Source organism: Chelonoidis abingdonii, chromosome 22 (assembly GCF_003597395.2).
Source record: "Chelonoidis abingdonii isolate Lonesome George chromosome 22, CheloAbing_2.0, whole genome shotgun sequence".
In the NCBI taxonomy this organism is placed as follows: Eukaryota; Metazoa; Chordata; order Testudines; family Testudinidae; genus Chelonoidis; species Chelonoidis abingdonii.
In genome coordinates this window covers 14,411,904-14,429,458 of record NC_133790.1, presented here as the reverse complement: position 1 = coordinate 14,429,458, position 17,555 = coordinate 14,411,904, and the positions used below count along the sequence as shown (strand labels likewise).

Here is a 17,555-nt window from a genome sequence, read left to right as displayed (position 1 = left end):
TATGCTCTCCACTCCGTTATCCAGGTCATTAATGAAAGTCTTGAATAGTATCGGAGCCAGGACTGACCCTTGTGGTACTCCACTCGGTATGTCCTCCCAGTTTGACAGCGAACCATTGACAACTACTTTTTGAATCTACAGTCCTTCTGTAGGAACTCAAAATAATTACATATTCAAGTTATCCTTGAGTTGATAGGTTATTATTGTTATTAGGGTTGAGCCAACCTGAAAATGGGCAATGAACAGAAGGTTCAGTTTCTCTCTGAGGCTGTTGAGTGACCACTAAGCTTCTCTGAGACAGCAGTGCAGGATGATCCATTCCTGCGTCACAGCAGTAATATCCATGTTTCCAACTACAGAGTCAGCTGGAAGATCTGAAAACCTTCAGCTTTTCACAGTCCATTTGTTGTTTATGGACTTTTCCGTTCTGATCACCACTCCAGTGTCTAAGCTCCTCACAGATATCCATGAATATATCCACACAGCATCCCAGTAAGTTCCCAATAGGAGAACTGGGAAATTGTGACTAACCCAGATTCACACAGAAAATCTGTGGCAGAGCTGGGAATTGGACCCACACCTCTTGAATCCCAATCCAGTGGCTTAACTACAAGCCCATCCCTCCGTCTCTGTATCATTATTGCTCAGGGCTGCATCGAACTACTCGGTTGTAGTGAATCAGTGTTTCTGTACTGTGGAGTAAATCAAACACCATTAATGATAGTTTGTTGTTCTAATGACTGGTTTTGAATGGAACCGAAGAGTCCCAGTGGACTGAGTCACTGATTGATAAAGGTGAACATTCCATGCAAACTCATGACTGAAAAACTCAGCATAGACCATCTTTAATTGCTTATCGTGATCTCGTCAGCACAGGGCTGGTTTACCTTCTGCACAGTGACTCGGCAGGTTGATTCATAGAACATCACATTTATTAAGCATAGGTGGCCCATCACCTTCAGAAAATAAAAATATTTCCCTTTAAATAGTATTTATTCCCTTTGTGCATGGTATTTTCCATTATATTGCACTGCACCATGGTGTAGGCTTTTGCGGCGTAACTCTCCCAGGAGACTGAGTATAGTCTTGTAGGAGGTAAAAAATAGGCTGAAAGCTGGCGGCTCAAATTAACTATTGAATTATTCAAATTGTGCTGTGCTTAATTGCTACTTTTTTTGCCTCTTAGGTGCTGAAATATATTAGCGCAGGCCAGAGATTTTCTATTGACCCATTCCCCATAAGAGTTTCTTTAGTGTGAGCTGATACTACTTCTGTGGCAGGAATAAGTGGAGAGGACTGGCTAAGAGGGAGGCCATTATCATTAATTCTCAGATGGAGCATTCAATTAAAATCCTGCAATAGTTTCACCAAACAGTTCTTCTGTAAAATTCCACCTGCCCTGCAGTAAGTGTTCTTCTTTTTTACAGGAACTCAATGTTAATCAACGGAAGTCAGCCTGCAGGGCTGAAAATCTCTGCAAAACAGGTGGAACTGTTAGGTTGAAGACTGCAAATACATATGTGGATACCCAGGGCCAGATCCTTGCCTCCATCCCCTCTGGCTGCTCTGATCCATAGCCAGAAAGCCAGTTACTGGGGCATTCTGCTAAAGGGGAATCCCCAGATGGCATAGAGGTGGATGTACTGACCCAAAGCCCCCTGCTACTCAGAGCTTCTTGTGTAGGGGGAGGGAGGTGCTGGGGGCATGGCCCAGGTAGAAGGGGCATGGCTGGAGTACTTGCACTCAAAATTTTCTTGGCTGCTGGTGCAGTCCATTGAGCACTATAGCAGCTGGGTGCAACTCAAAAGAGCTATATACCAGGGTTGGGTGGAAGCATAAAGCCAGTGATGTTCCTCATTCCCAGCTGCACCAGTTTCACCACCAGTGTAGCTTGAGGATCTGGCCCCCACAGGCTCACAAGCTTGTATAAGAGGCAAAGACTTCTTTACCTTTCTGTACATTTGGAAGTCCCCCACATAAGTTCTGTGGTCTCAGATCCCAGTCAATTTCTGGATGCCCTAGGGGTATGTGGCAGGGAATCAGCCTATCTGTGTTTGATATTTTTTTCTCTGCTTATGTCTTTTTAAAATTTCACAGATATTTCTCATTTTCCATCTCCCTCTCTTTTTACAGGGAACACACACATAGCAGGAAGACACAGGAGTACAATAGGCTTTGAAAGAAGTTGACCTGGGAAGAGTAACTGGGAACAGAGAGTTCTGGTGAGATAAGGAGGGCAAGTCAAGGGTGAGATACTGGGAGAGGGCTGCAAAAGAATAGGATGCACGGAAGTTACAGGATGATGTCAGTCTCTTAACAATGTAACATTGTGTTGAGCCAAGCACAAAGGGCCCTCAGATGCATCGTGTCGCTCATGCTCCGGCCCAGGGGAGTTGTGCAATCACATGTGAGAGAAGAATTAGGCCCACATCGTTCAGTTGTGTCTCCCTGCAGCTTAGTGGAGTTCTGCATTCACTCTGTATATGCCAACTTTCTTTCCACGCCTTCTGTGCTTTTTATTTAGATGCACCCTGTTTTCCAATTAAGCAACACACTCGTGGCTTTAGGTTATAACCACTGCGTAGTGAACTGTATTACAGAAGATGTGGAGCATAACATAGCATCCCATCTTTGAGATGGAGCAAGAGAGAGTAGAACGACAGAGAGGAAATAACTTGAATTAAGTTATTGGGGAGGGGGGTCCATAAAGAGTGCCGGGATCCATAGAAGGAGACATAATGGCTTGCTTTCCATCATAGTTGTGTCTAAGCCCTAAATGGAGTTATGTAGTACTGTAGTAATTAAAGTGCTAGAGAATGGAGTGTTGCCATAAAAAGTAGAGGGGTAAAAGGAGTTCATCAAGAGATTTCAATATACAAAAGAGACTGAGAGAGCTTAGTACAGTAGAAAGGATCCGGGACATGAGCTATGTATCCTGTTGGTCTGTGACTAGTGCAGCCCATCTTTGGAGAGTATCTCCAGAAGCAGGTGTTCTTTTACAGTGTAGAAAATATGGATCTTAATGAAGTTAGAGGGAACCAAGCTTTCGGTGTAGCTTTGTGGGGCCCCAGTCTAGGGATATGATTCGAGACCTGTTGTTTTATACATGAATGTGTAGTGCATTATGTTGTGCTGGGATTCTCAAAATGTACTTTAAAGGAAGGAAAAGGCTGATTTCCTAGTAATCAATAACTGACCTGGAGAGAATGCTGAGGCTGTTTTACTCAGCCACTTTTATTATTCCAGGTCTGCTTTTGTGGGGACCTGCAGGATGTTATAGAGATGTTTTTCACCCTACTATAAAACTCTGCTTCTTAACAATCTTGGGCAAAAAGCTATGGACCAAATTCCACCATCATTTGAAACCTGCATCACCAGAATGAAATCAGTGAGGTGATATGGCATGTCTAGGGACAGATGTAAAACCTATGGCTCTTTGGTTCTCAGTTGTGAAAAGCCCCTTTATGCTCACTCTTCGCTTATAGCATCATCCCTCTATAACTCTAAGATTGCAAATAGAGAGTTCACAGTAAGTGTGTGCTTTGCAATGCACTTATTCCATAAGGAACAATTGGGAACTTCTCCAAAGTAATTCCTAGAGTACATCTTTTAGAAAAGAAAATCTAATCTGGATTTTAAAATAGTCAATGATGGAGAATCCATCACAACCCTGGTAAATTGTCCAATGGTTAATTACCATCACTGTTAAGAATTTACACTTTATTTCTTCTCTGAATTTGTGTAGCTTCAACTTCCAGCTGTTGGATCACATTGCATCTTTCTCTGCTAGACTGAAGAGCCCATTATCAAATATTTGTAGGTACTTACAGACTGTAATCATGTCACCCTTTAACCTTCTATTTGTTAAGCTAAATAAATGAAGCTTGTAGAGTCTATCACTATAAGACTTTCTTCAAGTCTTCGGAACTTCCTCAGTACTTCGAGCTTATTGAAAATCAACAGTAGTGGTCCAGCAAGCTCCTCAGCCAGCTCTATAAACACTCTTCGATGCAAGTTATCTGGAACTGCTAATTTAAAAATGTCTGATTATAGTAACTTCTGTTTAACATCTTCCAGAAACAATAGTGGAATGGAAATAGAGTTATTATCTTAATATTATAGAATCATAGAAGCGTAGGACTGTAAGGAATCTGGAGAGGACATCTAGACTAGTCCTCTGCATGAGACTATATCATTTGTTTTTCCCCAAATACAGAATATTCATTAAACACTTCTGCCTTTTCTGCATTATTTTTGATAATTCTACCATTCCATTTATATCTAGTAGTGGACCAATTCTTTTTCTTCCTGATATATTTAAAAGCCACCTTCATATTGTCCTTAACTCTGCTGGCCATAGATTTCTCCTTATGTCCCTTTGCTTCCCTTATCAACTTTCTACAATTTCTAACTTCTGATTTATAGTCATCACTATCAACTTCCCCTTTTTTCTATTCAGTATATATTCTTTTTAATATTTTTTTACAACTGCCTTCACTTCCCTCTAAACTAGAGCAGCTTTTTAACAACACAGCTTTCCTCATCAGTTGTAAGATTCTGGCTTTGGGGGCATCTATTAAAGTATTTTTAAATGATTTCCAATTATCACTCATACTTTCGTGTTTAAATTCTTCCTCTCAGCTGATTTAGATTATTTTTTTTTAGCTTTGTGAAATTAGCCCTATTAAAGCACTACATATATATATACTGGTCTCAACTTTATTTTGCATGCACATTACCAACACTACTGTTAGTTTTTAGTTCTGTGATCAGTTCCTCTTTACCTGTTAGGACAAGGTCTGATAAAGTATCCCCCATGTTGGCTGCAACACTTTTGGAATGAGGAAATTATCATTTAAAATGTTTAGAAATTCCAAGGATGCTTTCATTCTGGCAGCATGAGACGCTCCAACATTGTCACTCAAATTGAGTCCTCCATGATTGCGTGGCATCTAGAAAACTTCTTTTTCCAAAGCATTTATCAGTCATTTAGGATCAATTTTGTAGCTTAATGGAGTACATGTTTCAGACAGCAGAAGTGTACTGAAATTACTTAGATGAATAAAGAGAGAAGCATACAGCATATGCCATGTGGGCTTTTGAGATTTATGAGGCAGTGCCAGCATACATACGGAGGACAAGCCAGAAAAGCAGCTCCAACTATTCATCTACCTAAACAGTGTAGAATACTTACTGAAGCATCCTCATTGCTTTTCAGTGATGCAGACAAGAGCTATTCAGATTTGGCAGCCAAACAGTTGATCTTTAACTCTGAAGCAGGCATGTTCTGCAGTGTTCACTCTATTCTGGCTGGTGGGCTGTGGGTCTGAAATCTCAAAGGGCAGGTCAGAAAAGCTGATAAAGATGTCAGGTAGAACAGATGGGGAATTTCCTCTCTTCTCTTGCAATGCGAGGAAATGATTTTTTTTGAACTCTCTGAGCACTTAGTTACTGCACAGTCATACCTAGGGTAATATTTTGACTATCTTAAATGGAGAAATGTGTCTCAATAGATTTATTGTTCTATGTACAATAAAATATATTGCCAGTGAAATTTAAGATTGCATATAAAATCGAGGGGAAAACAAGCTTTCTATTTACATAGATTGTTTTTCTACAGATATTTGAATGACATTAACACCCCATTATGCCAGGCACTGAATAACCATCAGAAATACAGTCTCTGTCCCAGTGAGCTTAAAATCTAAGACAGAAAAGCGTGAGAGGGCAAACAGGCACAAACAGGTGAAGTGACTTGCTCAACGTCACAGAGCAGGTCAGTGGCAGAGCCAAGAATAGCACTTACATCCACTGAGTTCCAGTTTACTGCCCTGTCTGCTGGACCATGATGTCTCTAATGTGAGAATATGCTGAAACTACTTCTAGACCAGTGGTTCCCAAACTGGGGTTCATGAACCCCTGGGGGTTCGCAAAATGTTACAGGGGTTTCTCGGGAAAAGAATCCCTAATGGCGGACAGAGCTGTCCCTAGGGACTCCGACCAGCACAGGGCCAGCAGCCTGGAGCCCCTGGACTTCCAAGAGCTAAGCAGATCAAAGCAAACATATCTATCACACTGACGCGATTTAAACTTCAAGACTCCATATAAGAAACGGAAAGGGAGGTGAATATTTTTTGCTGTTTTTAAAATTAAATAGGCAGCTAGTATTGCTTGTAAAATTATTATGAAGAACAAGTTTAAAGCTTTGTTGTAACATGCATTGTTTTCCTGGACTTCTCAAGACCTGAATGCTTGTGTAGGAGGAACTCTTTGAGTTGACTTCTTAAATCCCTTCCTGCTGTTTCACATCTGATAATCCTTGATGAAACATAGGAGCCTTGTCTTATAACAGGCTTATTCAAAGTGATACAAGCTATGAAAGAGAGATCTTGGAAGAGTGTTGCCATTATCATAATATAATAAAAATACTGTAATGATAAATAATAATACTAAATAGCGTGTAATAAGCATGTCATAAAAACAAATTTTATATTTTCAAGATCACTGCTTTTATAATTTATACTCAGGTAAAGGAGAAAAACCCTGGAAATATTCATTTTTAAGAGAGGGTTCGTGAGACTTGATGTGTTAGTGAAAGGGGTTCATAGGCTGTTAAAGTTTCGGAACCACTGTTCTAGACTATATCAGCTCAGAACTATTTGAGATGTGACAGGAGCTGGAGATGTACTGAATGAATATTCAGATGGTGTAAATTGGCCTCACTCCACTGAAGTCCATGGAGCTACATCAGTTCACAAAAGCACAGAATCTGGCCTGTATCGTATTTATGATTTCTCTTGGATCACATGTTTTTATTTCTATGTTATGCCTTTAAAAACAGCTGCTTGATGTCTGCGGGTGGCCTGATATTCTTAAAGGCTATATTATAGTCTTGCAGCACATTGAAGACCTCACTTCGAACCTGTTTTATCAGTGCTTTGAGTAGAAGCTATTGTTTTTAGTGATGTAGCTTTGTGAAAAATCAGGCTTTCCAATAGTTTCCTTTTGTCACCAACTCCTTGACAATCTGACAAACTTGGAAGGATATAAAGCATATAATTCCTGTTCCCACTGATTTTCATTTTGCATTTGATGTTCTGTGAATTGGCCACTATCAAACATAGATTGCTAACCTATCCAGTGATAGACAGACTTTTACAATAGGATTAAAGTGATTTTTAGAGGAGCCAATCTGATTACAATACATGCTCTGACTCCACCCCTGATGTTCTGGACCATGTTACAGACTTCTGCGATACTTTGGGCCAAATTCTACCTCCTGATTCTTGCATTAACTCTCCTTGTTTTCCGTAGAAGTCTTTAAATTTGAGGGCCAGCTCTTCAGAAGAGCCCAGCACCTGTAGCACCCGTTGGTGTCAGTGTGAGTGCTCATCGCCCTTTGAAATCAGGCCCATAATTTTTAAGAAGACAAAAGGAGTAAATGCACATGCACATCTATATTCAGGTCAATCTCAAGCTTTTGACTTTGGGGAAAACAAGCAGCTTCTTGGGTGCTGTTGATCAAGTCCACAGTATGGACTTGCACATTCGTGTTGATGATTTATGAAAATAAGAGATGCTTACTGAAGCCTCTTCTGCAGTTGACTGCACACCAGGGCATCCTTGTGTCTGCCAGGAGAGCTGCTGAAGTTAATGAGAATCCATGCAGTTGCAGAACTACGCCCCATGCACAGCCAGTTACAGAATCGAGGCCTTAGAATAAAAAGTATTTCTGACACTGTTCTGGAGAAATAAATCACCATCAAAATACACCATTCACCTGATAAAGAATATGTGAGAATCAAGTTGAATGCTCTCTCTCTCTTTCAACCTTAACAATCCATCAGTAGCTTCTCAAAGAGAGAGAAGAAGCCTAAGAAATTCCTAGGTAACATTACTCATTAGCAGAGAGAAAGGGAGACGTTTTCTTCCATCTACATTTCCAGCCAGTAGTCTCTGCTGTTTCTGTATTAGCTAAAAACTGAAGCAGGCCTTGGAAGAAGCACTAAATTCAAAGCTGAATATTCTGATTCTGTTTAGTTCACAGAATCCATGGTATCTATAAAATGTGTGTGAGAAAAAAATTGTTCCTGTGGCTCAGTTAATTGTCAACAGTAGATGCAGTTCTCCACCCGTAAAGCATGTTAATTTATACAGAGGCCAGCAACCCAGTAACCACGAAAAATGGGCCCCAACTTCAAAATGCAGTTCTGGTGTTTGGAATGCATCCTTATAGGCCTGATCCTGCCCCCTTGAAGTTAGTGGGAGTTTTGCCACTGGCTTCAGTTGGTGCAAATTGAACCCCATAAGCCCATTTCTAGCGTCCGTGTAGCAGAGATTGAATGTAAGTTGCCAAAGGAAGAGCCAGTTGAGGAGCATTGCAGGCCTCCCTTTCGTTTCCACATAGAACTACAATGCTGATGAAGTCTTTAGGGTTCGGAAATATCTGCAAAGCTTCATATTGCTCACATGAAAAAATATCCAGACATGTGGATGCTTGTCAAAAGAGCATTTGCAGTTGCAAATTGCAGTGATGTAGCAGGGCTACTGTCTGTATGCTTTGCGTTTAGCGGAAAATGACACACAATCGTTAGACACATCTAGTCAGTTCTAGGAAGGGTGGCATAATTTTTACAGGTGCAAGCGACACCTACAAAATGGATGCATCCGTTTTTGTGCTCACAGTTGAACTATGTGAACAAATCAGAATTTAGGCACATCTAGCTGCCTAACTGCAGTGCAGGTAATTTGAGGTGCAAATGCTCATATCTCTGCCCACAATTCATTCTGTCAACACAAAACTGCGAGCTCAGATTACACCCTCGGGAACAAAGGTTCATCCTCAGACAAGCTGAATATTATATATCCCCCGTCCCCTGTGTGTGTTATACAGAACTCTAGAAGCTGAAACAAAGCTTTCCAACCAAGTCAGGTAAGAACAAAAGCATAGCAACTCAAGCCTAGAGGTGACACCTGATACCTGTTCTAATGAGCTTTACATGGCATCTAAATATATAGATAACCCTTGGAAAATTGAAATTGCCAATTCGTAATTGCTGATCCCAGTTTCTCTAAAACTAGCCAAGATTCACCCTTTGTGGCCTATGACTATAAGAGGCATTATCAGTGTTCCGCTAGTGCGTCACCTGCTTACAGGGCTAGTGCATCTGTGTTCTTTCTGACATTTTTGGTTTGTTTGTTTTTTGTTATGGTATTGTTTGATGAGGAAGGGCAGTATCTGTAGGTGGGATAGAAAGTAAGTAAGATCATTGGCAGAGGAGCTCAGGCAGGCGGTAAGAAGGGAGGCAGTAGTCTCCCAGTAAATGCACACTGAGGGCGGCCTCCTAGTGCTGTCCATCTGGGACACCTAAAATGCAGTCTAAAGGGGTCAGTTTTGCTTGGCTGCTGTGCAGCTACTTGAGGAAAGGGGCCTCTCTGACCTAATGCGCCCCAATTCAGGAGCCTGGCCCAATGGGAGTTCTTATGGTTGGGGAGTACCAAGAGTCAGCAAAGCTGGTTCTACTCAGGGTGACCAGATGTCCTGATTTTATAGGGACAGTCCCATATTTGGGGCTTTTTCTTCTATAGGTGTCTATTACCCTTCACCCCATCCCAATTTTTCACACTTGCTGTCTGGTCACCCTAGTTCTACTATCATCAATAGCTTGAGCAAAATGGGCAGGTTGGGCCAGAGACATGGCTTGGAGGGGAACGCTGTACTGTGCCTGCTTTAAATCCGGAGCAGCAGCCTGCTTCCTGGCTTCACAGTGCCTCTCAGAGCTGTACCTGGAGTGGCACAACTCTGTCTAGCACAGGGGTATGCAATCTATGGCACGCATGCGAGCTGATTTTCAGTGGCACTCACACTGTCTGAGTTCTGGCCGGTCTGGGGGGCTCTACATTTTAATTTAATTTTAAATGAAGCTTCTTAAACATTTTAAAAACCTTATTTACTTTACATAGAACAATAGTTTAGTTATATATTATAGACTGATAGAAAGAGACCTTCTAAAAACATTAAAATGCGTTACTGGCACACAAAACCTTAAATCAGAGTGAATAAATGAAGACTCGGCACATCACTTCTGAAAAGTTGCTGACCCCTGGTCTAGCCCATAACACAGGGCTGTTGCTTAATCCCACTCTTCAGAGCTAGGCACCGTAGCTGCGTGATTGTATTTCTCTGCAAACCACAGGGATTTTTCTGTTTCATACCTGTGAAATTTCACAGCTCAAGCTGCCAAGGAAGTGGGAACAGACATGCAGAGAGGAAACACTCAAATACTGTATTGCAGTTGATCATTCTGGAGCATTTAACTCTTGGAGTTCATCTATAAGCAATTTAAGCTTCAGCCCTCTCTGTACTGTGAGCTACCCAGAACTCCTGGCTTCCTTGTGTGCTGGAGGAGGTGGTACAGGAAAATGGTGGGGTAGGACAGTAGCCTCCATAAGGAGTACATCCACATAGTATAGCGTCTTAAAATGAGAATAAAACATAAATTACTGTAAACAATTTAATCTTAGTCCCTTTAAAAATTATAAGTGATTAGATAAACAAAGCTAGAATTAGTAGCCAAATTGACAAAGGATTTGCTGTCAGTGCAGGTCAGCACATGGAGACAATCTCAAATCTGGAGTAATTCCATCGAAGGCACTGGAGTTACACCAAGTCTGAATTTAGTTGGCAAGACCCAACAATAGATGGCTTATATTTCATGGATTACCTGAAACAAGTAATGTAAATGCAGAATGACATTCATGCCACAGTATCCCAGTCCTGTTACAGTAACTTTCCATTAGATCAGCTGGCTAAATATTTCATATGGGTCTTGGCAGCTCTTCGGCAAAACAGAGCACAATTAGGTTCTGCAGTAAAAAAGGTGTTGACAGAATCTGCGATAATAACGGTCCTGAGCAACATCAGGATGAGCTGTAGCATGGTGCCTGAATACCTCCTCTCTGCATTCCTATTCCCACTGATCTGGCACATCAAACTGTGAAATTTCACAGCTGCATAGTGCTTAACGGAAAAATCACTCTGTTTGGGGTTTTGCTGAGAAATAGTCTCAGGCAGCTTCTCTGCATTTGCAATGTTTTCTCATTCTCTTTGTCTTGTGCCACAGACTCTAATGTCCCATTTGCTAAGGTTGTGGCTAAACGGATGGTGGGATACATAAGGAATACATTGTTTTCAAAATCAGATCCTTGTGGTTTAGAATACTTGAACGCAAATGATTTCTGTTTATGAGGACACAGGTACTCAGAGGTGAAGTTACTTGCCTGGGGATGCACTGGGTAGTTAGTGGATCTGAATTCCAGTCCTGCTTCAGATACTGACTTGTTGTGTGATCTTAACACATCACTTCACTTATCCTCAGATTCTCCCTTTGTAAAACGGGGGCAGGAATGTTTACAGACGTAGTAATACCTTGCGTTTACATAGCGCTCGTATGAAGTCCGCTAGGCAGGAATAGAACTCAGGACTTTCCAGCTTCCAGCACTCTGCTAATTCCTCTAGAGTCTAGGCCATGTGTTTTTGGTGAATGAAGGCTCCAGCCCCTCCTCTTTTAGCTTGTTCAAAATTCCTGTGTGCAAATTTTCACAGGAAAGTGGCTTTTTGAGGGGTTCCATCCTTCACTGTGAATAACTTTCCGACTCCTCAAATTTCACAAAAGATCAAAATAGCTTGCAAAATTGTTTGTGAAAGTTTGTCACCAATTTCATCCAGCTGTAATACCAGTCACCTAGAGGTCCCTCACCAAGTGTTACTGCTGAAGATACTAGACTAGTTCAGAGAACTTGTAGACAGCCAGTGGCTTTCTTTGGAGTCATGAAATGCATTGAGAGATCTCTTGGTGGTCAGAGGAGCTTAGATTGAAAGAAGGAGAACAGTGTGATGCCAGATACCAGTAGCTTGAAAGAGAAAGGAAATCTGAAATGTCAATTACGCTTTGGTATCTACCTACAGTGTTAGAGCTTTCACCTCCAGACTCACTGAATAGTCGTTATTAGATGTCCTATTAGTTGTGAAGTGCTGTTGCTTAGTGTGGGCACTTCTTTCAGACCAGTGGGCCATATCTTTTGAGATCTTTGCTTTGTATCTACTCAGTGGGTATTTGACTGGATCAGTATTATATCTGGGCTTTTTTTTGGTAAATGGGTCAAATTCAGCCAAATAGTTTCAGCTGGAAAAAAATTGGGGGGGAAAATTGAAAAGGCTCAAAAACAAAGGTTTCGATTTTTTTTTTTGTTTGGAAATGGTGTCTCATTAAAAAAATTAACATAAAAAAAGGTGAGGGTGTCAGAAAACATCCAAAAATGACCCAAAACAAGTCAAAAGGAAAAAAAATATCCATGCGGCCACAAACTGAAAAGGTTCCTAGTTCACATGAACATAGTCCAGTTTGAACGTGGCTACATTGATGTGAGCTAGGAACCTTTTAGTTCACCTCTGCCACATCTACAGAGGGGAATTACAGCGCAGCTATTCAGACCCCCACATCCCCCCGTAGTCCAAGCTGCAGGGCAGAATAGACATAGCCTGAGATACAGACCCGTGAAATGTCTTACCTAAAATTATACTGGAGGTCAGTGGCACATTCCTATCCACTGCACCACACTGCAGACCGTACCTTCGTAGTTATTGCAGATAAATGCACATAAGATGAATAACACCATTAACGGCAGGACGCTCCAACCCATTTATCAACTCTGAGAAGAAAGGGGAAAAAATCCCTCTCTCTTTTCTGGAAAGCCCATAAATCCCTTAGGGCTCTTTCCTCAGATGGCTCTGCACCAAGGTGACTTGCACCAAAGTGACTTCTTCTGTAACATATGTCACAACAAGAGGAGGGCTCCTCTTGCAGATAAACGATTAGTGGTGTGTCATTAGTGACACCTGCACCTGTTTGATATTTTCAAATCTTTCATTTTTCAGGCAGAACCAGAGTGGGAGATGCTCCCGCTGAAATTATTCACAGCAATTATTATTGGAGTGAGTGGAGGCACACGTTCTGTGATAGGGGAAGCGTGGCTGGCTGACACCTCAGTCACTTTGGTGAGCTTTTTCTGTGTGTTTCCTGATGCCTGTAGCCTGACAAGCACAGATATAATTTCAGAATGCTGTGCAGATCCATCTTTTTGAATTCCACCCTGCTTTCTTAGACTATCAGGAGCTTTTCCTTTGGACACCCACTGTCCTTCAAAGACAGTTAATCTCATAACTATAATCTTGTATAAATGGCAAAGCTGCTATTTATCCTGATTTGTTAGGTCACACTGACACTGTGTGAGTGTGCATGAGTCTGGTCCAAAGATCCTGCAAATTGGCATCCTAACTAACGTACTGCAGTCCAGCAATCCAAGCCAATGTTACTTGTCCCTCCAGCAGAAGAATATGCTGCTTTGTGCTTTGGGTGTATTGCCTATTTAAACGACATGCAATAAAAAAAAAACATTGGTACGAATGCCTAAGGAACAATCACAGCGCAGGTGCATATAAAACCTGATTCTGCAAGGTGCTGAGCAGTTCTTCAGAGGAGCTGATCACCCCTTTACTCCTGCTGTGAGCTAAGGTTGCTTGGCACACTTAGCACCTTGCAGGATTGGCCCCTTGATGTTTCAGCAAATGGAAGGAAGCAGAAAACCAGAGAGGATGCATTTCACGACGAGACTTGGGGACGGTTTCTCAACGTATCTGGTGTCTGTCTGTACAGCTTTTATACCTGATACGCAAGATATGTGGGAACAATCCTAAAGTCAGCAAAGAGAAAAAATAATTTCACTTAAAAACAAAACAAAGCATGACTTTTTAAATCATAGAAAATGAGTGTTTAACCTCTGATGAGTTTTATGAATCCAACAAACCGCCGCTTCCACAAAAAATATATAAAAAAATAAGGACGTTTGAGAGTTTTGTAAAATCTTCAGTGTTTAGGTTCGTCCTTAATTGTTTATGTTTTCTGCAAAATGGAGCATTATCTAAGGGACTAAAAAGGCAGTAGGAGCTGGGAATTGCTGAGTTCTTCTCCCAGACCTACCACTGATTTGCCTTGTGGCCTTGCACCAGCCAGTGACCCTCCTTGCCTCCATTTCCCTATCTGTAAGTTAATATTTACCTAGCACTTCATTGAGGGATAACATGTGCAGTATTTTTAGCATGTTCTGAAACTCGCTGGAGCATAGTTCCCTTTGCAATGCGCTTCACCAACGTAAGTATTTTGAAATGATTATAGTATTTGTGAAAGCTGCTTGACTGAAAAGCCTGGGGGTTGAAGTCCTCTCTCGATGCATGTGGTGTAGAAGGTACAGAGTAGGCTTGCCAGTCGACCCCTGAGCTGGAGGGACCAGTTCTTCAAAATCAATTATTTGCATCTTCAGACTCATTCAGCCCTTGGTGAGTTCTGTTCTTCAAGCACCATCAAGACCAAATCGTCCCCTCATCCCTTCAGGCTCCTTCCAGAGACAACCAACCAGGACATCAATTAGTGCTAATTCTGATGGTGTTTTTACAAATTATATGTACTCTGTCCCATGAGGAAGAGGAATGGGAACCGCAACTCATTTCACAATGGCCACTGAAAAGGCATCAGGGGAAACTTTTGGTTGCTAAATCCCTAGTCACCACTGACCAGGCTGGATCCAAACTAGTGACCTTCAAGATAAAATGACGACATTTAATTCCTCTGATCCATCAATTCTATGCAATTGAGGAGCTGTGGCTGCACAAATTATCTGCACCAAGCCCCCTGTCTCTGTTGTGTGCGACACTAACCCGCATTAAATCACTCTAAGCTGCACCGAAGGGCTGCCTCTCTGTGTCATTGACTGCAGCATTACAGAACTTCATTGTTCACTTTATCAGATTGCTAAAGGGGTTTGGATTATTGAATGGCCAGAAAACACTTTTGCTACTTTTATTGTCTCCAGGGTGGAACCAGCGCTTACCCGGATCAAAGAAGATCGAAAGCGAATCATCCTACCAGCTATTGACAACATCAAGTACAACACTTTCGAAGTGCAGCAGTACGCCAATGCTGCCCATGGCTACAACTGGGGACTCTGGTGCATGTATATAATCCCACCCCAGGACTGGCTCGATAAAGGGGACGAGTCTGCTCCTATCAGGTGAATCTACAGTGCAATTGCTTTGTTGCTAACATTGTTTCCATTTCAGCTGCTGCCTGCTGCTGTGCAAGGTAAGGGAGGATGTGCTGCAGGCTCTCTACAGGACTACTAAAGGTAGGCAGAACAAGCATCGCCCACAAACACATGTACTTGCTTGTGGGGGTCTTCAAAACCTACAAGTGCATATGCCAAAGAGGTATTTAACTATGTGTGCATTTACCATATTGCCATGTGCAAATGCAGGGTTTTGAGGGCATAATGGATGTGCGGAGGTTTGAAATAGGGCCCTCAGTGTGTAAAGGTCACAGCTCTAGCCAGGTACACGCCATAGCTCCTCTAGCTATTGTTACTTATTCACATAATCAAAGTGTTTTCCAAGGAAAAGAAGGCACAATCCTTACCCCATCTGCCTACCCAACCTTGTCTGTCTGTCTGTCTGTCTATCTATCTATCTATCTATCTATGTTGATCGTATTCCCCAGGCACCAATCACCTTGATATCCAAGGACTAATATTCTATTGGCTTTTACATATAGTTTTTGATGCCTTATGATTGCGAACAAAATGTTTGTGTCCTGGCACCATTTGTTGCCATCTAACTGCACCTACTGTATTAACGGTGCTGGTATATATGATGGCTTAGGTCCTTTAGGGATCCTGGGTAAGCTATGGCTTTCAGCCAACGTGTAGTCTATTGGTACAATTTGCTAACCAGGATACTGTTCACATTTCAGATATTGTGGAGTTTCACCCAATACCTTGAAGCTTTCAAGGTGAACTGAAAGGTTGGCCAGTTGCACCAGCTGTGGCTAGTGAGAATATGTGTGTTAGCTAAAATATCTAGCCAAAACGAATGTATCATGTTAAAGACTCTGCACGCAATGCTAAATGAATCCCTTCTGGCACACACTGGGCTGGAAATATATTAAAAACGGGGTGGAACCTTTTATTCCTGGCATGCACCTTATTCTTCTCTACACCTTGAAGGACTGAGCTCTCATACTTGAAAGTATCATTTCACTCCAGAGCTGAGCAAGCATTGCAGAGCTCATCATGAACAAGACAGGGTTTTGCTGAGGTTTGGTAAAGTGGTGAGCAACCGCGACAATGTGTGAGTAGCCCAAAGCCAGGTCCACACTAAAAAAGTTAGGTCAACCCAGCTACTTTGCTCAGAGTGTGAAAAATCCACATCCCTGAGTGACGTAGTTAAGCCGACTTAACCCCTGGAGTAGGCAGTGCTAGGTTGATGGGAGAATCTAGCCTGGGTCTGGGCCCTTTAGCACTTCTACTCAGGGCTTGTCTACACGACGCCTTTAATTCGAATTAAACGGCGTTAATTCGAATTTATTGTGCACCCGTCCACACGACGCAGCCCTGTAATTCGAATTAAAGGGCTATTTAAATCGATTTTAGTACTCCTTCTAAACCACAGGAGTAACCCTAAAATCGATTTTACTAATTCGAATTTAGTGCAGTGTGGACAGAAATCGAAGTTAATGGCCTCCAGGAGCTATCCCACAGATCACCACTGACCACTCTGGACAGCACTCAAAACTCCTATGCACTGGCCAGGTAAACAGAAAAGACCCGTGGAGGTTTGAATCAGTTTCCTGTTTGTCCACCATGGGGCTCTGAGCAGCACAGTTAATCACGCTGCACCTTTAAAATGCAGTCTCCTGAGAATAGAAAAAGGCTCCAGCATGGACCACAGAAGAGCTTTTGGATCTCATTGCTATCTGGGGTGAGGATTCAGTGCTTTCAGAAACTCCGTTCGTCAAAACGGAATGAGAAAGTATTTGAAAGAATTCAAAGTCTATGATTGCAAAAGGACACAGCAGGGACTCTTTTGCAATGCAGGATTAAAGTAAAAGAACTCAGACAGGCATACCAGAAAACCAGAGAGGCAACGGGAGATCTGGAGTTGCTCCTAAAAGATGCAGGTTCTATGCAGAGCTCCATGCAATTTTGGGGGGCTTGGCTACCAGTAGCCCATCCTTGACCATGGATTCAGATGACCTGGTTGCAGTATCAACCGTGGCTGAGGATTCTGCAGAGGGGAAGATCAGGAAGAGGGACAGGAGGGAGACATTGCTGATAGCACACACAGCTCTCAATTACCAACAGCAGCCAGGAGTTGTTTCTGACCCAAGATTTAACCTTGCAGCAGGCTAATCAAGCACTATCACAGAAAGTGAAGCCATGGAAGGGACCAGCGGTGAGTAAATGTTTAAATCAGTCATATTTAAAAACTAGCGTTTTTTAATTATCAATTTTTAAGCATGCGTTGTCATTTCTTTTTAGCCATTACAGTTACATGAAAAGTTCCTAACATGTCTGGGGATGGAATGAAAATCCTCCCAAGAAATCTCCATGAATTGATATTGCAGGAAATCAAAGAGCCTTTTCAGTAATTTCGGGGCAATGCTGCC

At 42.0% G+C, this 17,555-nt stretch overlaps 1 protein-coding gene across 1 annotated transcript in view; it reads left to right on the top strand.

Moving 5' to 3' along the window:
* GALNT9 (polypeptide N-acetylgalactosaminyltransferase 9) overlaps positions 1-17,555 on the top strand; it is a 211,410-nt gene that overhangs the window by 81,063 nt on the left and 112,792 nt on the right. Inside the window, exon 5 of the mRNA XM_075059844.1 lies at positions 14,929-15,126. Within this exon, the coding sequence (XP_074915945.1) occupies positions 14,929-15,126 (198 nt within the window). The remainder of the gene's footprint in view (positions 1-14,928; positions 15,127-17,555) is intronic.